Raw genomic sequence first — 26,433 nt, forward strand, 5'->3', positions numbered from 1 at the left:
TGAGCCTTAGCACCATGTAGTGGGGCAGCCGACCCCTGAGATGCCTGCCGAGTGTAAGGTACAGAGTGTAAAGGTACAGATCCGCGGAGCGGCAGTTACCGGAGACAGGAGAGCCCGTTCTAACTTCTTCCCCGAGGAATGGCTCCTGAGGGGGAGAAGGAAGCTGGCCATTTTTTTTGCTTTGGCTTTGCCGCTGGAGGTTGTCTCAGAGGTTTGCTGGCCAGGTTCAGACGCAGGTCCAAGAGAGTTTTCCAGGAGCAGCATTTTAAGTCTGAGCTCCCTGCTTGCGGGTCTGCGCTTTCAATTCGATACAGTGGACGCATTTTTGGGGTACATGAGACTCCCCCAAACAGTGTACACACTGTGAACGCCCATCTGAGGTGGGGATGACATCATTACAGGAGGCGCATCTCTTGAAGCCTGGGGAGCCACGCATGTCCATAACCGCGGAGGTTGGGTTGTTTTGTTTTTGGTTTTTTTTTTGAGAAATAAATGTAACAGTTAATGTAACTTACCTAAATAGTAACTCTAATGACTAAAAATTGTCTAACTAAACTGAGAAACAAACTAACTAGCTAATCTGAAAGAGCACCGCTGAACTCCGTCTCTAGCCGGGGACGGTAGAGAGGGAACTGAGGAGCCCAGGCTGGTCACGCGCTATTAAACACTGGCAGCTCGGGAGGCAGGCACAGCGCGTCTGCAGCTCGTAGGGGTACTGCTGTAGAAATCTCTGATCGAAGGCGCTGGGATGCAGCTTGACGTGAAGTGGAGCACCCACAGGGACGCTCATCTCGAAGAAGTGGTTAACAACTCAGTGGGTGGCATTCTGAGTCAGTATTGCTCCAAAGCCCTAACACAAAGGGTAATCTGCATTGCCCTGATACTGATAATATCTTTCAAATTAAATGAAAAGGGAAAATCCTGGCCTCTTATAGTTATTAAAAATGCATGGCACTTTTTATTAAAGTAAGAGTGTTAGTTGTGGTATTCTGGACAAATTCCAACTCGGTGATTATAACTTGATATCTTAAGTTTCCCCATTCTTGTAAATTTGTTTAGGGGAAAAAATCTTCAATTTCTGCTGTAAAATGTTGTGTTGTGTTGCTATTTCTGTGAAACAGTTGCTATATTTTCATACTAGAGGTTACTGTATTACGGTGGTGGATAAAGATATTACATGTCTTAACTATAGATAGCTTCTACAGTCTGTAAAGTATGTTAGAACTTTCTGGGTGAAAAGTGCTACACAAGCCTCAGTTCTCCTAACTTAGGGAAGTTCTTATGCAAGGTGCTGAAGTGAGTTATTTAGTTCTTGGGATAGAATCAAGTTTATAAAGCCAACAATGGTTGGCTTATTACCACCACTGTTTTTAAAAGGCATGTTTCTGCCTGATCCACAGTGAGTAGGGCCCTACCCAATTCACAGTCCATTTTCGTCAATTTCATGGTCATAGGATTTTAAAAATTATAAATTTCATGATTTCAGCTATTTAAATCTGAAATTTCTCGGTGTTGTAATTGTAGGGGTCCTGACCCAAAATGGATTTGTGGGTGGGGTCACAAGGTTATTGTACTGGGGCTGTGATACTGCTACCATTTGTGGAAGTAAAAAAAGGGATAAAGGGGATTTGGACGCAGACATCTTAAGTGTTCTTAGGAATAGAGCAGGAGTCAGGCTAACTCTTACTCTAATAATGCGAGACTTTAAGGCAGGGCGTGGGCAAGTGGGAAGTGAGTGGGAAAACTGTAAGAGATGCTGTTTTGACCTTGTATTAGATAAGAATGGAACACAGACTGTAGCAGGAGCTGCTGAGAAAAGTAAGATATCAGGAAGGAATATGTCTAAACAAGACATGGCTGTTGCTCATTATTGTATGCAACAAAAGGTATAAATGCTTGCCTTAATTGTTTATCTGGTGGAAGGGGGAATCCCGTGCGCACTCTCCCCCTTGCAATTGCTTGAGAATAAATTGTCTCTGACTTGTTGCAAACAACCTAAGAGTGAAGACTACGTTTTTCTTCCACACATTACTTCTGCGCTGCTGCTGGAGGCAGCGCTGCCGTGAGAGCTGGGTGGCCAGAGAGCAGTAGCTGGGAGCTCAGCTCTGAAGGCAGAGCTGCTGCCAGCAGCAGTGCATAAGTAACGATGGCATGGTATGGTATTGCCACCCTTAATTCTGCACTGCTGATCACGGGTGCTGCCTTCAGAGCTGGGTGCCTGACCAACAGCCACTGCCCTCCGGCCACCCAGCTCTGAAGGCAGCTGAGAAGTAAGGGTGGCAATACCATGACCTCCCCCTAAAATAACCTTGTGACCTCCCTCACAACCCTCTTCTGTTTGAGGAACACTGGTCTCCCGTGAAATCTGTATAGTATTGGGCAGCGGTCTCAAACACACGGCCTGTGGGCTGCATGCGGCCCACAGAGTTATTTGCTGTGACCTGCCAAGCTCCCCATGCCCTTCCCGCCTCCATGAGTTATTTTCTGCTGCCAAGGTCCCTTCACCCACCTCCCCCTTTCCCCGCCAGCGCACCGCGTCCCCGCTCCTCTGCCTACCTCCAGGCACTTCCCGCCGCCAAACAACTGTTTGGTAGCACTTAGCGCTTTCCAGGAGGGATGGGGGAGAGGCGGAGAGCCGCATGTTCAGGGGAGAAGGCGGAGAAGAGGAGGGGCAGGGGCAGGGATTTGGGGAATGGGTTAGAATAGGGGCAGGGAGGGGGCGGAGTTGGGGTGGGGACTTTGGGGAAGGGGTTGGAATGGGGGCAGGGAAGGGGTGGGAAGAGGTGGGGCGGGGTGGGGCCTCATGGAAGGGGTGGAGTAGGGCGGGGGCAGCGGGGGAGGGGTGGGAAGAGGCAGGGCCTCATGGAAGGGGTGGGGTGGGGCAGGGCCAGGGACAGTGGGGGAGAGCCAGGGGCAGTGGGGGAGGGGTGTCATTGTTGTGGCCCTCAGGCCAATATACTAGTCCTCATGTGGCCCTGGTGGTCATTTGAGTTAGAGATCCCTGGTATAGGGTAAAAGCACACAAGACTAGATTTCACGGTCTGCGACACATTTTTCATGGCAGTGAATTTCATGGCCGTGAACCTAACAATGAGTAGGTTGCCTTGGTAAACTGAAATGCAAAATAGTTAAAAAAAAAAAAAAAATCCACAAACCACAGCATAACTGAATATTGGCCACTACTGTGGCTACATCCGTGCTACAAACTAGGAGCGTGATTCTCCTTGCTGATGTACACATACTTGCATTAGCTTGATAAGGGTGTGTATTCTGCATGGCTCAGCCATGCCTCCACCGCTGCTACCCATGCTACCGTGGGTATACTGCTATTTACACTCACACTGGCTTGCTAGGAGCAAGCACAATTATGCATACACGAGCAGGGGAATCACACCTCCAGCTCGTAGAGTAGACACAGCCTGAGTCTCAGTTACACTGCTAAGGCACTGTAAGCACCACTATAGAAGGAATCAAAGGAGACAGCCAGATAAAGAAAGAAAGCCACAGGAACAGTGTGCTTACTTAGAATATTTTGAAATTTGAGATTTTAAACTCCTACACAAAGAAATGTTGTATGCTTGTAACTTACCTGATATCCTCTCCATAGCAGATCGTAGTTTCATCTGTTAAAAGTTCACAAGAAAATCCAATGTTTTCAGCAGTTTCTGTAACAAACAAAGTCACACGTTAGTTCGATTCTTTAATGAATCATTATTAAGGCTGCGAGTTTGTCACGGAGATCACGTATTCTGTGATTTTCCACGGCTTCTGCAGCAGCCAGTGTGCCTGGCTCAAGGGTAGCTCAGACAGCCCCTACACCTGCAAGCACCACCCCTGCAGCTCCCATGGGCTGTGGTTCCCAGCCCACGGGAGCTGCGAAGCCAGCGCTCTGGGCGGGGGCAGTGCGCAGAGCTGCCTGGCCACGTCTCCACCTAGCAGCTGAGTCAGAGGGATATTGCCTTCTGGGGAGCCCCCCGACGCAAGCGCCGCCCAGAGCTTATCTCACCCCATCCCATGACCCAGTCCCCTGCGCCCTCCCACACCCAAACTGCTGCTGCTGGCGGGGAGGGAGAAGCGGAACCTGGTAGGGAGCCTGCTGGCCCTGACAATCCCGCCCCCCAGCACCAGTAGGGGTCCTGGGCTGTGCGCCACTGCCCCCCCCCAAACACCTGGGCTGCCCTTCCCCAGCACCTATGGGGCCCCCGGGCAGTCCTCCTGTCCCAAGTTTTATTCACGGGTATTTTTAGTAAAAGTCATGGACGTCACGGGCCATGAATTTCTGTTTACTGCCCATGACCTGGCCGTGACTTTTACTAAAAATACACAAGACTAAAAAGTAGCCTTAATTATTATAGATAGTGATTAATAGTACTCTGGGGCTTTTAAAATGACTTGAAGATTCAAGTTTCAGCACAGCAAGTTTGCGATCAGTAAACCTCAATACAGTGCTACCTTTCAACTGACTTAATTAGCCATATGTAGGATAATTGACCAATCTATGTACAAAGACTCCATCCTGTCTCAAGAAACTCTTACTTTCCAAAGAAATTTTAAGATAAAATTTCAAATGAGAAAAACACAAACAGAACAAGTAAACTGGCAGGCTCCTCATTAAACATTGAAGTAGGTACATAAATACAAAAATGTTGAATAATGGTTTAACTTAAACTAAAAGAAGAAAGTGCAACTATATCTAATGGAAAAGTCACAGTATGGTTCGATATTTCAAGGGTCTCAGTACAGTGGTTGGTATTATTAAATATGCTACAATAATTAGGTAAACAAGAGCAAGATCCCTGAAGATCATTGTATTTGTAGGTTATATTCTTCTTTACTTGCAACCTTAAAAATACAATAGTAGCTCAAAGATTATGTCATCAAATTCATTGCACCTTTAAATTAAACTAAACAACATTAATAAAGCAGTTATTAAAGACTGCACTGCTAGCACCACCTATTAAGACGGCCTGACATTTCCCATTATAAGACCTTGTTTTTAGTTGCTTTTAACTTTGTGAAAGTGTTTGGTTGGAAATTTTCCACACTGGTTGTCTGCGTCAGCCTGCCTTTTTTGTTGTTGTTTTTTTAAACCTGAGCAGGCCACCTGTTTCAGACGACAGGGCTAGGGGAAAATAATAGAGTGTGTGGTCCATGTTATATTCTTGAGAGTTTAAAAAAAAAAAAAAGTTCTAGCACCCCCAAACGTAGCCTGGGGTGGCCTTTTGCATAAGGGATATGCCTTTTGCCATCCCTGTGAATATCTGTCCAAAACAGACTCATTGAAAAAGTCAGGTTGCACATGCTCAGATACTTGCCAGAGTTTAATTTTAACAGCTAAAATCTCTAAAGATTCCATCCTAACTGAATAGGCTTCTTCCTCCCACAGCTCCTATGTGTGACAGAACTGTGCATGCACCCTCCCCACAGACTGACTAAGCATGCTACAACTTAGGGCTATCTAGGGCCTTCTTTAGTGCAGTGGTCTCCAACTTTTTTATGCCCAAGATCACTTTTTGAATCTAAGGACAAACCAGGATCTACCCCGCCGATACCCCAGGGCCCTGCCCCTGCCCCAAAGCTCAGCCCCACTTACTCCATCCCGCCCCTCTCTGTCGCTTGCTGTCCCCCACCCTCACTCACTTTCACTGGGTTGGGGTTCGGAAGGGGGTACAGGCTGTTGGCTCAGGCCAGGGGTGAAAGTAATTTAAAGGATTTACCGTCTGGAATGGGGTCGTGGCCTCAACAGGAAGAGGTGTGACCTCAACCGGAAGAGGCGATTTAAAGGCCCCAGGGCTCTGGCTGGGAGCCCCGGGGCCTTTAAATCACTCCGCTGCAGAGGCGGCTGGGAGCCCCAGGGCTCAGGGGTGAATTAAAGGGCCTGGGGCTCCGGCCGCCTCAGAGCTCCGGGCATTTTAAATCCCTGCTGGAGCGCGGCTTCCAGAGCCCCGGGGCTCTGGCTGCTGGGCTCAAGTGGGGATTTAAAGGATCCATAGCGGTAGCAGGACTCTGGCGGTGCTTTAAAGGGCCTGGAGCTCTGGCAGCGGGACTCGGATGGGGGCTGCCCGCAGTGGCCGGAGCACCGGGCCCTTTAAATCCCCGCCTGAGCCTGGCTCCGGCAGCTGGGATCCAGCAGTGCTTTAAAGGGCCCGGTGCTCCTGCCACTGCAGGGAGCCCTGGGCCCTTTAAAGCGCCGCCCAAGCCCCGCTGCCGGAGCTCCAGAGATGATTTAAAGGACCCAGGGCTCCCCACAGTGGCAGGAGCACTGGGCCCTTTAAATCACCGCTGGGGAAGCTGGTCTGGTCCGGCACTGGCTCTTGCTGGTATGCTGTACTGGACCAGACTGGCTTACTTTCACCTCTGACTGGGGTCGAGGGGTTCGCAGTGTGAGAGGGGGCCCTGGGCTGAGCTTGGGGCAGGGGGTTGGGGTGCAGGAGGGGGTGAGGGGTGCAACCTCCAAGAGGGAGTTTGGGTTGCAGGAGGGGGCTCCAGGCTGGGGCAGAGTGTTGGGGTGCAGGAGGGGATATAGGGTGCTGGCTCTGGGAGGGGGGTCAGGGCTGGGGCAGGGGGTTGGGGTGCAGGAAGGGGTACAGGACGCAGGCCCTGGGAGGGGGTCAGGGTTGGGGATTGGGATGCAGAAGGGAGTTTGGGGTGCAGGAGGGGATATGGGGTGCTGGCTCCAAGAGGGGGCTCAGGGCTGGGGTGCGGCCTCCCACCGGGCAGCACTTGCCTCCGGCAGCTCCTTGTTGGTGGTGCAGTGTAGCTGCTGCTAAGGCTGGCTCCCTGCCTACCCCAGCCCCCCACCACTCCTGGAAGGGGCCAACGTGCCGCTGCGCCCTGGGGGAGGTGGTGGGAGGTACGGGACTCCACGTGCAGCCCCTCTGTGCAAACACTGCCCATGCAGGTCTCCTGGCCAATGGGAGCTGCGGGAGCTATGCTTGCAGGCAGGAGCAGCACCTGGAGGGAGACCCCTGCCCCCCAACCCCTGCCCCCCCAACCCCAACCCAGTGCTGCGCTGGGTGCTTCCAGTAGCAGCATTGGGCAAGGGTAGGTAGGAAGCCTGCCTTAGCGGCAGCCACGCTGCACCACCGGAGATCGCGATCGACTGGGAGATTCCTCTAGGATGAGCCAGTCGATCATGATCGACCGGTTGGTGACCAGCTGGGGTGGAGCCATGCACTAGGACTTGAGAGCAGGGAGCCTGTGTCTCCTGTGCTCTCAGTGATGCCCCTGCTGGCACCAAGGCACCATAGCATAGGAAGCAGCCCAAGTTGAATGCAGAGGGGACAAAAGGTGGACCTGGGGAGAGAAAGGCAAAGATTGGAACAAGGAGACTGGTGATACTGGGACTGCTTGTGGAGAGGGGGAGACACTGGGACTCTGACAATGAGTCCAGAGACTGGGACTGGTAGGCAAGAAAAGTGGCACAAGACGCCTAAGGAGTGGAGACTGGGATGTCAAGGAGAATGGGAGTCGAACGAGGAGCCAGGAGTGGGGGGGAAAGAAAGGATAGGGACAGGTCAGAGGGGATGGGGCAAAGGATGCATCTCATTCCTCTCATCCACAAACAGGATAACTAGGCTTGACAGAATTTTTTTAAAATTTTTTTTAAAATAATTTCAATGGCTAACCTTGATTTTTATTTGTAAGCTTTTTTTAATTTTTATCTATTTAATTGTTCAGTTATGCAAAATCATGGGTTTTAATCATTTTATATTAGTTTTATAACCATTAAAACACAAACTGCCAACATCAATGTCTAAATTTTAATATTAAATCATGTTCTAAATTCTCAAGAAGCGTTTTTCTTACTTTGCTTATCTGTAAATTTCGATCATCATCAATGGAAATATTTTTTCATTGGTTTGTATAATGCAACTGACATTTCCTGGTAAAATCTGATCCTTCCAAGCTTAAGGAAAACCTACTATTATCCTCATTTACTCCGTTATAACTCAAGTAGCAGGGGTCTACGTGCTGTGCAGTGGATCTAAACTTGGTTCCAACCTTAGTGATGACTCACGTGAGTGTCAATATGATACTACATGATGGAATTTGTTTTTTTGTTTGCCTTTTTAATAACCTAGGATATTGCACCCACCCAGTCACCCAAAACCACCCTTATGAACATCAACGTTCAAAATGTCAGAAGTTAGAAAATGCCCTTGTATCAGCCTCCTTGTGCGTATGCATTAGGATAACCTCATAACATGATCACCTACTACTGTGTCCACAGAACCTCTGAACTGAGGATGGACTTGCTCTGGGGATGAGTTAGGGTTGTATAGTTAAGGAAACTCATCTGAAGAACCCCTGCTTCATTGTTGCAGAAGTTTGGAAGGTGCATAGTGAATGAGGCAGAGACTCAGAGGCAGGAAGAGTAAGGATGGTTCCATGGTTAAAGCAGGTGAACCCTGGAGAATTGGATTCTATCCCTGCCTCTACCACCAAGTTCCTGTGTGATGGTGGGCAAGTCACTTAAAGGTTTATTCTCTTTTTGCAAACCACCTTTAAGAAGAAAGTTTCCTTTTTGTCCCAGCAACTTAAAAGACAAAATTCACTTGCATGAATCAGACAGGTTTTATAACCATAGAAACAGGAGTTGTTAATGGAAATAGCTTCTGTTAAAGTCACGTCTGTCATCAACATTATTTTCCATTCAGTTACCCTTGTGATTGGGCAAGTTAATTGGTTGGTAGCCAATTGTCATTCATTAGTTTCTCATTTGGATATATAGCAAAGATTTTTCTCTAAAAATAATTCATAGGTTAAGGCCATAATGGTCATCACGTCTGACCTCCTGCACAATACAGGCCATACAATCTCACCCAATAAACTCAGCATTAAGCGGAACTTCCGTCTGAGCTATTACATATCTTTTAGAAATATATCCAGTCTTGATTTAAAGACTTCAGGTGACAAAGAATCCACCACATCCCTATGGAAGTTGTTCCAGTGATTAGTTACCCTGTTAAGAATTTGAGTTTTATTTCTAGTATGAATATGTCTAGCTTCAGCTGCCAACCATAAGCTCACATGTTTCTGCTATCATTATAGTAATGTAAATATACCTTTTTTGTCACCAGTAAGCACCCAGATTTTAATGTCCGCCTTTGCAAGTTTGGAAATTGTTTCTGGAACACCATCCTGCAGTTTGTCTTCAATAGCTGTAGCACCCAAGAGCTGGAAGTTATTGGAAACACAAGCATTTAATAAGAGAAAAATCCAGAGAGAAAACAGGTTTAGTTTGTAGCATAAAATGAAGCTACTTAGATACGGAAGAATATATTGTTGTCTCTTGTCTTATACTTAGATTGTAGGCTCATTGGGGCAGGAACCATCTTTTTGTTGTCTGTTTGTACAGCACCTAGCACAATGGGGTCCTGGTCCATGACTGGGGCTCCTAGGTACTATGATAATAATAAAACACCACCATTACAGAACTAGATGACTTTGATAGTTGTTATTATGTAGGACACCACAGGAAACATTTTCATCTGTGTATTGTATTCCTTCCCAGTTACAGATAGGATTTGTTTACAATAGTTACAACTATATAATAAATTCTCCACTTCAGATACTGAATTTTACGTTTTAAAGACATGTTTCCCACTATGTTTAAATAATGTTTTACTGAACTCACAAAGTAAAAGAGGGAATGTCAAGAGCCTAAGGTAACAGAAGTGCTTTTAAGAGGGACAGTGAACACCATGAAGTCTTGCACTATCCAATACCACTAACAAGATGGTAAAGGTAGCAGATAAGGAGTGATTAACAGGTGGTTAATATTACTAAATAGAGCATAATAGGCAGTATGAACTAAAACAAACTGCCAGCATGAAGTTTACTCAGTAAGTGGATCCTATTTATAGTCATAATTGTGCAGTTTGTTTGCAGCAAAGAGTTCCAAAGAGGCTTCATCTGAGACTTCTTAAATCCAGAAAAATTTACTGTAAAAGATTCCCACAACAATACTGTTGCAAACTGGGCTGCATGACTGAGATGGTATTCCAACACTCTGATCTATAATCAATTTTTAGAAAAGCAATCCAACATATATTGCAGGCTCAAATGGAAAATCAGCAGTTAACAGTATGATTATCCTGTAATTCACAGTTGACCAAATCATTTTAACAATAAACTTTTCCTCAGTATACTTCAGATGGCAAATTTCTACTCTCTAATTACCCCAGAGAAACTCTTGTAAAGTCAATAGCATTTGCCAATGCAATAGAGCCTGATTTGGCCCAGGGTATTGGGTTTCTTTAAAAAAAAAAAAAATCTTCACAATGACTGTGATGAGAACTTTTGTTTATTTAAATGCTATTTGCAATTTATAGTCTTGCTTCTTATGAATTGGTCTGGAATATACCCAATTAGAGTTATCTGAGTGACGTATCTTGATCAGACTGTTTGGTTCATCTAGTCTCACCCCCTGTGTCAGGCACATTAAGCAATACTCAATCCTTCAAATGAAGGCAAATTACCCCATAGCATACTAACCAGTTGCATCACACAGAGTGGAGGTAAATTTAATACTAGAAGTATTTCAGAGCTTTAAGGATGAAATAACCTTTGAACAGCTATAGCAAGGTTCCCCTTTTGCAAATTATTTGTCGTGTAGTTACCGACATAGCAGATAGCTGTTTATCTCCCAAATTTTAAAACCTGAACTTTTTTTAATACAACTTATTTCTGAGCTAGCACTACAGAGATACTAGCCGACTTTTTGGAATGGAGGAAAAACGTCCAGTGAAAGCTAAACCAAAGAAATCCATCTTCCTTCATTCCCTGAAGCTCTCTACAAGAGAGTTTTGGTAGTCTCACAAAATCTTAATTAAAATTGCACTCACAAATGTTCTAATCAAAAAGGACTATTCAGTTTCCACAATGGTCTGCTACTAATTGGACAAGAATAAAAACACATTTATAATTTAAAATATTACAACTTACAATAAGGTTTTTTTCTATTTCTTCATATACATTATCCAGGGCTTCATCACGGTTACTTGCAGCTACACTAGATTCCATGAACTTTTTATTCCATGTTTCATATTCATCATGACTAATGTCCTTGTAGCAGAGGCATAATGTCCTCAAGGTCTCATTTGCAAAAATCTATGGAAAAAGAAGAGAAATAAGCTGCATAGATTTCAATATTGGCTTAAAATTGAAGTTGAGAAGACATACTCTGACTAGTCAATCTGAAAGAACTCAGTCACTGGTTGCTACTGTACTCAGACTGTATAGTGAAAGTTGGACATTGCAGAATATCCAAAGAAGAGCTGCAGCCTGAAAGAATTCTAATCCTTCACTTCTGGTGTTAAACAGAAGATTCTATAATCATTTGGAAAAAATGTAAAACAATCAATCCAGTAATAGTACCTAGTGCAATTTATCAGTCAATCTAGGTAGGTCTAGAAAACATGCTGCAAAGTACAAGTAAAAAATAGAATGGAGCGGGAAAGTCCGAAGTGACATGCAAGTTTCTCAAATAATGAAAAACTAATTTCCATATGTACAATGCAAACATTTAAGATACAATTCCATTAAAAAGAAAAAAAAGGGAGGGGAAATCACATTATGATTTCAAACATCAGAACATCTCGTAGCAGCAAGGTAAGTTGTTTTGGCTGCTATTCAGCTTTTTTGAAAACTTTGATCTAATAGTACTATGGAGCTATATTTTTCAGAATTGTTTAGCAAAATAGAAATAAGTCAATTCAATGTAGTTGTAGGTAGCTTAGTTTTACCCATGTTAAAAATGAAATTTTAAAAAGCAAAACTTACATCTAGTGCTTCCTGTGTAATCTGTCTCTGACGATTCACTGGATGCAAACGTTCATAAATTACTGTATCAGCTCCTTTACAGTAAAGTCTAATGTTTCCACCTGGTTCTTTTACTAAATCAGAGAAGGGAAAACAAACAAACAAAAGAACCCAAAGAGCAGATGTAATAAAGGATAAATTACTGATCAGACTTTTGTGTCTTGCTATTATGTCATCAGGAAGATCTTTTTTAAAATTAGAGAACCTGAAATATTCCATCAGAGAACTGAAGGTTAAAAAACAGGTCAACCAACACACAACTTCTTTAAACAGGAAGAGACATTCAAGGCTGGTATGCCTAGAGTTAGAATTACTAAATCAAGTTTCTCTCTTATACTGGTATAAGCTCTTTGATGTGGCTCAACAGCTTAATTTTGGTTCACAAACACATCATTTCCTCCTCCAGCCCTGCTGCAAATGAACAAGGTATTGAAATTTGTAAGAACTGTGTTTTGAGAGCATTTTTTAAAAACATCAAAACACAATTTGCTCACAAGGACAGGAGAGAGAGAGACTACAGTGAAGATACATTACAGTGTGCCTGCACTCGCAATAAACTAAACTAAACCTGAATTTGATATTGTCTGATAGTCCACTACTGAAATTGTTTTAGTGAATTTAAACTTCATGTGCTATAGAAGAAACTAAGATCAAAACTAAAAAACTGTTCATTACTTTTAAGTGAGATAACACTTCAGCATGCAAACAAAACGGTTACTCCTCTCTTGTAACTGTTGTTCTTCAAGATGTGTTGCTCATATCCATTCCAATTAGAGTAAGGTTAGAAAAGCCTTCTGTGTATTTCAGTTTCATTTAAAGCAATTTAGCAGCTGGAAATACAGATTAGCCACCACCATATAACCAGCCATTTTGCCAAAGACAACCATAACAGCACAGTGTTCTACCTCCATTCTACTGGTTTAGAGAGTTTTTCTTTAGGGGTCTCTAAAAAGAAAGCTTTTTCGAGATCAGCTTACCAATAACAGACATTCGTTTTCTATCACTGTTGAAATCCAAGATAGCAAGAACATCATAAGTTCTTTCAATCCCCATCTCACTTATAGTAATAGTATTCTGTGTTCGTGAAAGAAAAACAAATCCGAAGTTTCTGGCTGCTGTTACTAAGGCTCCTTCATCTGGGGAGGCTGCTTGATAGTTGAGCTGACCTATATTAAAAGAGTGAAAAGGGAAGAAAGCCATAGTATATTTTAGTAACTGATGCCCTCGTCTAGTGTGCTGCATTTATAGAATCACAGAATCATAGACTTTAAGGTCAGAAGGGACGATTACGATGGTCTAGTCTGACCTCCTGCACAACGCAGGCCACAGAATCTCACCCATCCATTCCCGTAACAAACCCCTAACTTATGTCTGAGCTATTGAAGTCCTCAAATCGTGGTTTAAAGACTTCAAGGTGCAGAGAATCCTCCAGCAAGTGACCCTGCCCCATGCTGCACAGGAAGGAGAAAAACCTCCAGGGCCTCTTCCAATCTGCCCTGGAGGAAAATTCCTTCCCAACCCCATGTATGGCAATCAGCTAAACCCTGAACATGTGGGCAAGACTCACCAGCCAGACACCCAGGAAAGAATTCTTTGTAGTAACTCAGATCCCACTTTATCTAACATCCCATCACAGGCCATTGGGCATATCTACCGCTAATAGTTGAAGATCAATTAATTGCCAAAATTAGGCTATCCCATCATACCATCCCTTCCATAAACTTATCAAGCTTAGTCTTGAAGCTTCCCTTGGAAGGCTGTTCCAGAACTTCACTCCTCTGATGGTTAGAAACCTTCATCTAATTTCAAGTCTAAGCTTCCTGATGGCCAGTTTATATCCATTTGTTCTTGTGTCCACTTTGGTACTGAGCTTACATAATTCTTCTCCCTCCATGGTATTTATTCCTCTGATATATTTAGAGAGAGCAATCATATCTCCTCTCAGGCTTCTTTTGGCTAGGCTAAACAAGCCAAGCTCTTTGAGTCTCCTTTCATAAGACAGGTTTTCCATTCCTCAGATCATCCTAGTAGCCCTTCTCTGTACCCGTTCCAGTTTGAATTCATCCTTCTTAAACATGGGAGACTAGAACTGCACACAATATTCCAGATGAGGTCTCACCAGTACCTTGAATAACGGTAATATTCTTGGATGAAGATTATCTGGGCCCCCCAGTATAGTCCCATTAAGCTGTTCAAGTTTGGCTTCTACCTCGGATGTGGTAATATCTACCTCCATATCCTCATTTCCATTTGTCGTCCTTCCATTATCCCTAAGCCCCTCATTAGCCTCATGGACAGTTGGGACTTTAACACCCCATGCTTTGTAGCAATAAAGGGCCATATGGCGTGTTTAATAATCTACACTTTTGATTTCTCTGTATAACTCAAGACACATTTTTACTGTGGATTTAATTAAAAAAAAAAAAAAAAAAAAAGAGTGACAGAATCTGGGAGCTCATTTAATTCCTGTCCTGGACTCCTTTCAAATAGGCAAGTCATTGAACCTCTCCTTCCTCAGCTTCTCCATCAGTAAAATGGAGATAACATAACTTGGTTACATACAAGTGATTTTTATTTGTAGAATCTTAATTTCTCATTTATTTCATTGCAGCATTTTGGAAGATAAACAGCCTCAAGACAGAAAGCCGTGGTCACATTAACCACTGGAAAAAATTAACTTTAATTAGAGAAGACCAAGAAAAACAGGCACAAAGTTACAGTGAATAAAGTCATGGATTCCAAGGCCAGAAGGGACCATTGTGATCATCTAATCTGACCTCCTATATAACACAGGCCATAGAACTTCCCCAAATTAATTCCTAGTGCAAAACTTTTAGAAAAACGTTCAATCTTGATTTTAAAATTGCCAGTGATGGTGAAATCAAACATGATCTTTGGTAAATTGCTCTTATGGTTAATTGCTCTCATTTAAAAATTGATGTCTTATTACCAGTCTGAATGTATATAGCTTCAGCTTCCAGTCATTGGATCATGTTAAAATTTTTTTTGCTAGACTGAAAAATCCATCATCAAATATTTGTTCCTCATGTCTCCACACAAGTATTTATAGACTGTAATAAAGTCACCCTTTAATCCTTCTCTTTGTTATGCTAAACAGATAGAGCTGCTTGAATCTCTCGCTCTATAAGTATGTTTGTTTACCTTTTAACCATTCTCCTGGCTCTTCTGTGAACCCTCTGCAATTTATCCACATCCTTCTTGATCTTAATCTAGTTGTTGAATTCATATAAGACCAGGACAACAGAGTGGCTGGAAAATTCAGCACTTTGTCCCCTCCTTTTGCATACAGAGTATGTTTGGACTCAGACTTTTATCCTTGATTCCACAGTTTACCACTTCTCCCCACAGCCACCCATCTGCACCCTTAACCTTTATTCATTCTTCAGATTGTAAAGCTCAACATTCCTCTTTATTCAACTTAGTCCTCTAGGGCACTGTATATATTTGTGCATATATTAGAACCATTGTGAGGGAAAAAGCACATTTACTGAAGGAGAAAAGCATCTATAGTTCCAATCATACCAGCACATAAACAAATACTTAGCTGTTTATACACCAAGTTGTCCCACTGAAGATAAACTTCAAGTGTGTGAAATTACATGTGTATGTAAAATCTGTTCTTATACCTGTGTGTTTATTTTACCCTTTATTTGGTGTTAATGCTTTTGAAACTCTGTACACCAAATACAGGTTTCCATAAAGTGAAGTGTAATACTGAGAAAATACTAGTCCTCTGTATTTTGTATTTGTAAAACTTAGATTCAGAAAATGTTTATTGAAGCAGGTATTTTATATATATTTATGTCAAAATTGTGAGAATTCAAAAGTTAAATCTGAGACTTCTTGGCACATGTAGAGATGAGCATCTTTAGCGCAAGCACTAGCCTAGAATTAATACAATAGCCAGGTGTTCTATCTCACTTGTGTGAATGATGTTAAAACTGAATCTACCATGTGTGCATTTTACACAAGCAGAATACTCACCATCAGAAGCATCCACCATTACCGTGTGGCAAATTGCAAGCAGAAAAAAGAATTGTCGAACTTCAGTCTCCTTTCCACTTCTAATTTGTTCTATCAGATAATGATCACAAAACGTGAGTTTCCCATCAGCATACATGTTCCAGCTAAAATCAACTTGCTGGATTAGGAAAAAATGAACAGAATTTGAGGTGAATGCAAGTACTTCATGCCTAGATAAAAGCCTCTCACATTACATGGGGGGCAAAAATCCCCTAAATTAGAAGATAAATAAAATCATAAACCTCAACACTTATCTCAAAGCCCCAATGTCTTCAACACATTCCTAGTGAAACAAGTCAACTCACTTACCTCTTCATGGTTTTGAAGTTGTCCAGACCCATCCCTGGATTCGCCTGTAATGGAAACAATATTGTTCTGAAATCTTAAAGGTGGGTATCTGACAATTTCAATGTCTATTGCTCAAAGTAGACAGAATACAAATTAAAGGGCATTTCAGTGTACCTGGGTTTTTATATTGGCACCCATCATTTTATAGTATACAATAGTTTACAAAATTAGTTTGGGGTTGATTAAAACATTTTGTTCAAATTTTAACTTTTCATTTTAGAATATATAATAAATTAAACCAAAAGTAGTTTAAAAATGAAAGATCAAACATGCTGTTACAAAAAGGTAAAAAAAAAAAAAAAAAAGGAACTTTTGACTTTAAACATCTTTTCCCCAAAATTTGGTTCTAAATGAATTTGTGAAAGGCAACATATTTCAGTGAAACATATTGCTTTTGACAAATCAGCATTTTCTGACAGACAGAATTTTCCTTTGGCAAAATTTCCAATCATTTCTACTCAGCATTGACTTAAATACCAGCTATAAAAATTTTTTATGCTATGGCTCTTTTAAAAATGGCTAAAAAAAACAACAGCAACAGCAACCCCCCAGCCCTGATTCTGAATAACTTTAGCAGCAATCATTTAGTCAGGAAAGTTTAACCAAAACTGGCACAACTGCACCCTGCAGGTGAAGCAAGAAGTAAAACCAGCATATCCCATGTACCAGAGCTGGCCAGAGGATGACAATTGCATTCATGACAACTTTTAAATATGTTTTTGTTCCTCACAGGAACCGAATCAGGCAGAGTTTTCATCTCAGATCACTCTGAACCAGGCAGAGTAGGATCTTGAATCTGGGTCTCCCACATCCCAGGCCACTGCCATAGCCACCAGGTTAAAGTGTCTCTCTCTCCTTCTCCCTTCTTGACGAAAAACTTAAATCAAAACAGATACATCGCCACAAAATATTTCAGCTTTTACAAAACTATCATTTTGTCAAAATATGCTATTAGCCAAAAGTGTTCCAACCAGCTTAACTAGACAGGCACAGACCACACTCATTGAGACTGGGAACCAGCATAATGGCGTGTGGTCCCTTTTTCTGCTCCCTCTGTAAAGCTCCTTCAGAAATTGTACTGCTCACCCCTCTGCCCACCAATTAGCTCCCCCGAAATGGAGAATTCTAGAGTCCAGAGTGGGTGAGTTAATGCTGATTGGATCATCATTAACATAGCCACAAAGTGTTCAGTGGGGTTAGTGTGCAAAGTGCCCATTTCCCACAGCCATCTGCCCCCATCCCTGCCCTTCTGTCTACTACACATAAGCTGGGAGTGTGGAGAATGGAACAAGGGAGAAAATGTTTTGGAAGAGGCAATCTCATGTTCATCCCTCAGAACCAGCTGGATCTCTGTCCTTGTAGAAGCAAAAAGGTACCATACCCTTTATATTTTGGGGGTTGAGAATGTCAGAATTCTCACAGCGGAACACACTTGTGTCACTGAACTGCATTAACAAATAAGTACTTAATATAGTGGGCATGCAACAGTTAAGATTGAAAAACAGTTGTCAGTAGAGAGGCGTAATAGTTAGCAATGACCCAGACTTGCAGGGATGGTGTCCCTAGCCTCTGTTTGCCAGAAGCTGGGAATGGGTGACAAGGGATGGATCACTTGATCATTACCTGTTGTGTTCATTCCCTCTGGGGCATCTGGCATTGGCCACTGTCGGAAGAAAGGATACTGGGCTAGATGGACCTTTGGTCTGACCCAGTATGGCTGTTCTTGTGTTCTTATGTACTTACCATATGTTTGTCCATTTATGCAGCATTTTTTGAATGCCATGATGTTCTGTGTAAGCGTTCCTGTCTTATCCGAGAATATGTAGTGGATTTGTCCAAGCTGTTCATTCAGAGTGGTGGTTCGGGCCTTAGCAGGTGTATCCTTTTCAGGGTAATACATTTGCAGATCCCAGTTTATAAAATAGCTTTGGCCCAAACGAATCACTTCAACACTAATTGAGTAAAACACAACAGCAAGATCATACCATTAACAGGTTGCTATACATTAAAATGCAAAGACATTATATAGATCTATTGAGTTCTGAATGAATTTTCAAGGACACCAATAGAGCAAATAAACCCATGTTATCAGATGTGTTAATATTTAGAAACTATATAAAGGAGCTAAAAGAAAAGGAGTACTTGGGGCCCCTTAGAGACTAACAAATTTTAGTCTCTAAGGTGCCCCAAGTACTCCTTTTCTTTTTGCGAATACAGACTAACACGGCTGCTACTCTGAAACCTGTCATAAAGGAACTAGTTTATTTCCAAAAACTCACCCAGGATACAAGCTACTCAAAACAATCAATTCAAAGTGCACAGCTCAGTTTAACAGCCTAGTACGAGTCAGATAAGAGACCCCAAATGGACCATGTCAAAGGTGATCCCATATTGCCACCACTGGAGAAAAAAAAACTGTATTCAGTAGTAACATTTAAATACAAAGTAGACATCATCTTGGGGGCTAACTGAATACTAGACTGACATACAAAACTCAAAGTACTTTTCAGTAAAACATGAAGTGTGAGCCAGTTCTCGGTCTTAAAAAAGCTGAACGTAGAACATATGAAAAAATTCAACATAGGGCCTAATCCTGTAAGCAGCTTCTTCCATACAGTTTGTTAATAGGACTGTACAGAATTAGCTACACACAGAAGTAAATTCTTTCAGGATCTGGCCTATCGCTGTACGTTGTTTGAATATTGAAGAAGCGATTTGTTTATGTTTGAAATTTACCACCACACAATATTTAATTTATTAAAGAGGCCAAGTGTTTTTAACATTAATTTTGCATCTTTCAGTCAAGATTTGTACATCCTAGTGACACACAGTATGGCTCACCTTCCTTTGAAAATATCCATAAGAGGAAAAGAACAATCATCATCTTTTTGGGAACAGGGGGATTGGAGGAAACCTTATCAAATGGAAATACAGTTAATTTTACTCCAGACCCACCACATTTTCAAGTTTGTTTTTAAAGAGATTTAGTTACCTCACATAGAGAGAAATGGGAACCATGGTGTTAAGAACAATGATGTAGCCCCAAAAATTAAGGAAGCCACGGTACGGAGGGCTGTAGTCTTCACCATCATAGAGGTACCAAGAAGTATTGCCAATCTGCTGCTCCCAGTAAGTGTGTCCAATAGCAAGGCCAGCTGACAGGAGGATCAATACAACAAAGATCTAGAACATAAAGTGCCAAGAGTGTTCTTTGTAAATCAATGGCCTTATTTGCTAGGCTGGATTCCCAACCTTGACCTCTATGAAGATTCTCATGAGACATATTCTTAGTAGTTATTCAATAAAAGGAAAAACAGATCTACTAGGGCAACCTTTCCCTTGAAAATTCCGTTTTAAAAAAAAAAAGGACATTTGTCAAGATGATAATAATTACAAGGACACTACGTCCTTACCTATGACAGATTTTTCCCGAAATTGACCTGTGTTTGAATTGAAGAAGCTTTTACAGTCTAATTTTCACATTTTACTATATGCAGATAGCTTGATTGTTGTACTTTAATTCAGTTTGGAAACAAAACTAGCAGCATCGAAGTGCCTGGGGGCCAATTTTTTTTTGGTTTTAGTTCAAGTCTAACTTAGCCCAAGTTTATAACATTGCAGGTGAAATGTTTAAATTAATTTTAAAATAAAAAATGAGCATTTTTTAAAAACAACATTCAATGAAAGTTTGTTTACTCACTTTGTAATTGTTTTCCTTTATAATAAGGCCTCAACCTTACTTGCTGTTCCAGAAAGGCAGGTCTATCACTGACATAAAGCCCACTGACTTCATTGAGTGTATAACCACAAAGTGGGATCCACCCATGTGGAACTTGCAAGGTTAGTGCCTAAATTTGGGCCTGAACATACCTGATAGCATGTCGCACTATGGATAATGATAACTGAAACTAGGCACAACAGGACAACATTCACAACTATACAGCATGAACTCCAAAAATATAATAGAGTAAAAAAACCCAATCAAAATCTGTTACCGTGTAAACCATGTAGTTCATGAGAGAGTCAATTTTAGTCCTTTTAAATCTGGTCTTTCCGCTGTTTTTCATTATTTTTGTGTCTCCTCCTAAAAAAACCCAAACAAACAAAATTAATAAAAATAAAAAGACAGACATCAAGTGTGGATATCATTTCATAAAAAAGTGTACTAGATCTTGTAAGTTTGCAGACATAGGGTCTGATCCTGTAGAGTGCCGAGTGCTGTCAAGTCAGGACTCTGATACAGGAAACAACTGGAATTGAAGATTTTGCACCTTTTAAACGTGGGGTGTTCAGGGATCTATCCTTCACACAAGAGCTTCAGTTGAAGTTAATGGAAGTGCCTATGCTGGACAGCTCTGGGACACAGCTTTTACCCAGTGACCTTGCTGTACTTATTTCATATACTTCTATTTGTTATATAAATACCTGCAAATATGACCACTCCATGGCAGAAGTCTGTATTCCTGATTTTACAGCCACGCAACAAAATTTTATCAGCATCCAATGGATAAGTCCTGCTTCTCCAGAATAATGTTCCTGTAAACTTATCTAGTCGATTATTGGGTTCTTCGCATTCAATAAAACCTAATAAAAATATTAAAATTAAATAAATGTAATGATCAATACCAATTGATGTGTTATGAAATACTATACAGGATTTTACTTTAGTCCTTTTACAGGAACAGCATTGGATTCTGTTACAAAAAGTAAAGCATTTAAAAGCAAAAGTTCTGAATGAAACATTTGTTTGAAAATTTGAGTGCAGATATTCAACGCTATATTGCCAAAAATGTTGAATATGGTGAATCCATTGGTATTTTACTTTTAAGTTCATCTGCAGACTACAAATACACAGTATACAGCAGAACTATTTTCTTGCTACAAGTGGCATATTCTATTCAGCCCTCAGTTAAGCAGACTTTCAGCCAATATCTTTACTTTAGTATTTCCTTAACAGTGAAGGTGGTCAACATGGGAGAGGAATGTAGGTTTCTCTCTTACTGGATCTCTTACACTCCAGACTGAGGCTATTATTCAGTATTTGATGCTATTTTGCTTTTGAGACTTAAGTGGCAAGGACCCAACAAGAAAAATACATTGCCATGCTGATAACACGCATGTGGTAAAGATATTCTTCCAAATTTGAATCTTTTGGCCTTTTTCCCTTGTTTGCAAGCTACATGAACAATGTTGAGATCTCTGAAGATTTTTTTGGTAACCTTTTGGCCTAAAGCTTTTAATTAGACATTGTAGCTTATTATAGAGTCAAGGTAGGTGAGGTAATAACTTTGATAGGATCAACTTCTGTTGGTGAGAGAAACAAGGGGCAGGTCTACACTTAACACACTGCATCAGCACAGCTGCCACTGTAGCGCTTCAGTGAAGATGCTCTACACCAACAGGAGAGAGCTCTCCTGTCAGCACAGTTAATTCACCTCCCTGAGAGGCTGTAGCTATGTTGATAGGAGAAGCTCTCTCGCTGACATAGCACTGTCTACACTGGGGGTTAGGTCGGTATAACTATATCGTTATGGGGTATGGATTTTTTACACCCCTGAGTGACATAGTTATACTGATGTAAGTCTGTAGTGTAGACCAGACCAACCTTTTGAGTCACACACAGCTCTTCTTCAGGTCTGGGAAAGGTACTCCCAGCATCACAGCAAAATGCAATGTGGAACAGATTGTTTAGCATAAGTAGTTAGCACATACTGTAAGTTGGCCCATCAAGAGGTTGGCATATTGGGGAGCCATCTTGGTACCCATTGCTGTTCCCATGGTTTGAGCAAAGTGTTTGTTGTTGAATGTAAAATTGTTATGGGTGAGGATGGAAAGGATGAGTTTGGCAATGTGTTTGGGGTATATATCTTTTTGTCCTAGGTCTGCAGAAATGTTAATGGACCACTCTGCCTTGAATGGTCCATTGCAATATGTGATGATTACTTATGCTAAACAAGCTGTTCCACGTTGCATTTTGCTGTGACAGTGGGAGTACCTTTTCCAGACCTGAAGAAGTGCTCTGTGTGGCTTGAAAGCTTGTCTTTCTCACCAATACAAGTTGGTCCAAAGACTGTGTTACCTCATTCACCTCGTCTCTCTAATATCTTGGGACCGACATGGCTACAACTACAATTCATATATTTTAATTTATTGTCGGTCTTGTGGACTTTGTTACTTTTATTACTATTGTGTAAGTTATGATTGGTCACTTCATGTCATGTGGTATTTCTGCTTCCATCTGAAAATGGAATTCAGCTCGTCTTGAAATTTTGGATTCTGATATGTTTATGAACACAAAAATTTCTGTTTCTACAAATGTAAGTGAACAAAAAATATGACTGATTGAATATTGCAATCTGAACTTTATCCAGATTGTGAGAATTTTTAGCATTTTTTATCCATATTTGCTGTAAATTTGTTTGAATTTTTTTCTTTGAAGTATAAAGTATAGGATTGCTAGAGAATTTTAGTAAAGAAATACAGTTCTATCTCAGGTCCCAACAGGAGGGAATGTGAAATTTTAAAAATAAAATGCACTTTGTGTTTGCACAGTTAAAATTATGTTTAATATTAAGAGGAATAGAAACTACTCTACAGGTTCCCAATATAAAACATTTGTTTTTTCACAGAAAACATAGGAATGGAAATGCTAGTTTAGGATCTCCTTTCTCTCCACTCATCAACATACCTCAGAATGTCCATGATCCAAAATCTAGTCTTTCAGATTGTATTGCTGAGCAAAATACAATTTTCAATCAAACCAGTTACTTGTACTGCACACTGGCATAAAAATAGAACCACATACATATTACCGACAGCCCAGTCTGAGCTCTACATTTTGTTTAACTGTAAGTTATTCAAGCTACATTTGAGCAACTGTAATGAGAATAAAGTGTTTGCACAAACCATCAAATTCTGCCATTGCACTTTCTTCTTGGAGATATCTGTCTGTTATCTCAAGTGACATTTTGAACTTTAAGTTAGTTTCACTAAAAGAAAAAAAAATGATGTTACTAAAATCTGGAAAAAGGAGGAAAATTTGAAGTAACACAAACACACACACATACATATGCAGCTATTATCTGTGCACACCCACTTTGAGAAAATGGTAAAATAGCACATTTGCAAACATTACATGAGTGCATTTGAAATTCCCACGAATTGCACAAGTAATTCTAACAAGAAAGCTTGCTCATTTCTGTCCATAATGGAACTACTGATTGACTTACGTTCACTGTAAATAAGGAAATGTGAGCCAAGAACCTCGCAGTGCCAACTGGCAAGGGGGTGCAGAGCGATTATAGGACTCTTCCGAGTCTGATATGTACTTTCTAGTTCACCAAAGAATGTCACTCGAGGTCTCAAATGAAAGCTGGTGTTGCTCTGGTCATAATAGCATTGTGAAATGTATGTACAGGTACTATGTAAGGAGTGAGTATATACTCAAAATATATTCTTAAAATCTGTATCAAGGTGCTGGTCATCAGCAAAGGTGAAAAATAGGTTTTCTGTCAGACATTAGATGTTTATCTGTAGGTTTATAAATAAATTGAGAATGGTCTTGTTCACAAAGGGTCTCCTATGATTACTCTGAATGGAATGCAAAGGAAGGATCATGAGGACTTCAGAAAGAAACTAACAGGAAGAGAAAAGCAGCAGGTAGGAGGAAACCCTATCTGGAGGTGTACATCAAAGGTTTGCTTGAGTGTACCTGGGGGAACAGGGGAGTTCCCTGGGTACCGTTCACTGAGGAAGTAAAAGGACAGTGATTTTGTTTCATGAAAGAGGGGTCTCAAGCAGGCTTAGCTGAAAACACTGGGTGAGATAGAATCATAGAATATCAGGGTTGGAAGGGACCCCAGAAGGTCATCTAGTCCAACCCCCTGCTCAAAGCAGGACCAATTCCCAGTTAAATCATCCCAGCCAGGGCTTTGTCAAGCCTGACCTTAAAAACCTCTAAGGAAGGAGATTCTACCACCTCCCTAGGTAACGCATTCCAGTGTTTCACCACCCTCTTAGTGAAAAAGTTTTTCCTAATATCCAATCTAAACCTCCCCCACTGCAACTTGAGACCATTACTCCTCGTTCTGTCATCTGCTACCATTGAGAACAGTCTAGAGCCATCCTCTTTGGAACCCCCTTTCAGGTAGTTGAAAGCAGCTATCAAATCCCCCCTCATTCTTCTCTTCTGCAGGCTAAACAATCCCAGCTCCCTCAGCCTCTCCTCATAACTCATGTGTTCCAGTCCCCTAATCATTTTTGTTGCCCTTCGCTGGACTCTCTCCAATTTATCCACATCCTTCTTGAAGTGTGGGGCCCAAAACTGGACACAGTACTCCAGATGAGGCCTCACCAATGTCGAATAGAGGGGAACGATCATGTCCCTCGATCTGCTCGCTATGCCCCTACTTATACATCCCAAAATGCCATTGGCCTTCTTGGCAACAAGGGCACACTGCTGACTCATATCCAGCTTCTCGTCCACTGTCACCCCTAGGTCCTTTTCCGCAGAACTGCTGCCTAGCCATTCGGTCCCTAGTCTGTAGCGGTGCATTGGGTTCTTCCGTCCTAAGTGCAGGACTCTGCACTTGTCCTTGTTGAACCTCATCAGATTTCTTTTGGCCCAATCCTCCAATTTGTCTAGGTCCTTCTGTATCCTATCCCTCCCCTCCAGCGTATCTACCACTCCTCCCAGTTTAGTATCATCCACAAATTTGCTGAGAGTGCAATCCACACCATCCTCCAGATCATTTATGAAGATATTGAACAAAACCGGCCCCAGGACCGACCCTTGGGGCACTCCACTTGATACCGGCTGCCAACTAGACATGGAGCCATTGATCACTACCCGTTGAGCCCGACAATCTAGCCAGCTTTCTATCCACCTTGTAGTGCATTCATCCAGCCCATACTTCCTTAACTTGCTGACAAGAATACTGTGGGAGACCGTGTCAAAAGCTTTGCTAAAGTCAAGAAACAATACATCCACTGCTTTCCCTTCATCCACAGAACCAGTAATCTCATCATAAAAGGCGATTAGATTAGTCAGGCATGACCTTCCCTTGGTGAATCCATGCTGGCTGTTCCTGATCACTTTCCTCTCATGCAAGTGCTATAAGAGATAAACTTATTTGGACAAGAAAGTAAATTGTTAGTTAAGTTTAGTCTCTAGAAAGCACATTAAGATTTTTTTATATGTACCCATTTGTTTCCAGTATTCTTACTCACTATCACTTCAATCTTTATTAAATAACAGATATATTCATTTGGAAAACAAGAATAAATGTAAGTGCTGTGGTTTGGAGCAAAGTGCTGGTCCCGAGCTGAATCTGACAAGCTAGTGTATACTGTTTCCTTGGAAATAGCAGGCCTGGTAATCCTGTGAGTGTTTAGTGGATAAGGGGCTGGGGATGCTGCAGGCAAAGCTCCGTGTATTCCGGGCTGGTGGGTGCCTGTCGTTACCCAGGCGGAAAAAGCAAGATTTGCTGCTGCCAGGGGCTGCTGGTTCCAGGGAGCTGATCCACGGCAGGCGCAGACAAAACTGCTTCATGATAAAGGCATGTAATGGTCACATGCCTCACAACCCTGGGTACCTCGGGGCGGCAACACAGTAAAAATAACCCAGTTATACACTACTTGTAGAAAAATAGACCCAAAGTGGGAAAGCTTTGACAAAATCTTCAACTCTTATTTACATTTCTCAATGGAATAATTTAAAGACAGAACAAACACCTCAGAGTTCAAACAAGGAGAGTCTCAAATGGTGCAATATTCACTTCAGCCACAACGAACACCAGGATGTGCCTTGTTGCTTTGTGATTTCTCACCTCAGAGGCACTGTCAGCACAAAGTGCTGTTTCCAAATAAGTGGATTAGGTTACATCTGTGCATGTACTATTATCTCTTGATATTACAAAATAAAATTCAGAAAAATTGGTTTTAGTTTATTATAACCCTGTATTAATAGTATTTCATCGCCAAAAGGAAAAAAGTGGAAAGGCACTGTGTAAAAAAAGCTTTTTACACATTGTTTCTTCCCCTACCTCATTCATTTTACAAGGGTTCAAGAGATTATCTTTAGACTCATATTAAAAGCAGCAACTAGTGATTTGTAAATTTCCATTTTTAGAGGTTCCCTGAATGTCTCTTTTTCCAGTACATTTCACAAGATCAGTGCAGCTGTAATTTTCCACATTGTTTGCCTATGGCTGCTCA

At 41.7% G+C, this 26,433-nt stretch overlaps 1 protein-coding gene across 1 annotated transcript in view; it reads right to left on the minus strand.

The window, feature by feature from the left end:
- The window catches only part of ATP8B1 (ATPase phospholipid transporting 8B1), a 145,045-nt gene that overhangs the window by 38,774 nt on the left and 79,838 nt on the right, over positions 1-26,433 (minus strand). The window contains exons 9-20 of the mRNA XM_073343620.1: positions 23,125-23,207; positions 20,644-20,802; positions 20,214-20,302; positions 19,211-19,401; positions 17,962-18,170; positions 16,180-16,223; positions 15,832-15,988; positions 12,804-12,992; positions 11,788-11,900; positions 10,951-11,115; positions 9,069-9,180; positions 3,590-3,665 (exon numbers count right to left, since the gene is read on the minus strand). Of these exons, the coding sequence (XP_073199721.1) occupies positions 3,590-3,665; positions 9,069-9,180; positions 10,951-11,115; positions 11,788-11,900; positions 12,804-12,992; positions 15,832-15,988; positions 16,180-16,223; positions 17,962-18,170; positions 19,211-19,401; positions 20,214-20,302; positions 20,644-20,802; positions 23,125-23,207 (1,587 nt within the window). The remainder of the gene's footprint in view (positions 1-3,589; positions 3,666-9,068; positions 9,181-10,950; positions 11,116-11,787; positions 11,901-12,803; positions 12,993-15,831; positions 15,989-16,179; positions 16,224-17,961; positions 18,171-19,210; positions 19,402-20,213; positions 20,303-20,643; positions 20,803-23,124; positions 23,208-26,433) is intronic.

The sequence above is a fragment of the Lepidochelys kempii genome, chromosome 5 (assembly GCF_965140265.1).
Source record: "Lepidochelys kempii isolate rLepKem1 chromosome 5, rLepKem1.hap2, whole genome shotgun sequence".
Taxonomy (NCBI): domain Eukaryota; kingdom Metazoa; phylum Chordata; order Testudines; family Cheloniidae; genus Lepidochelys; species Lepidochelys kempii.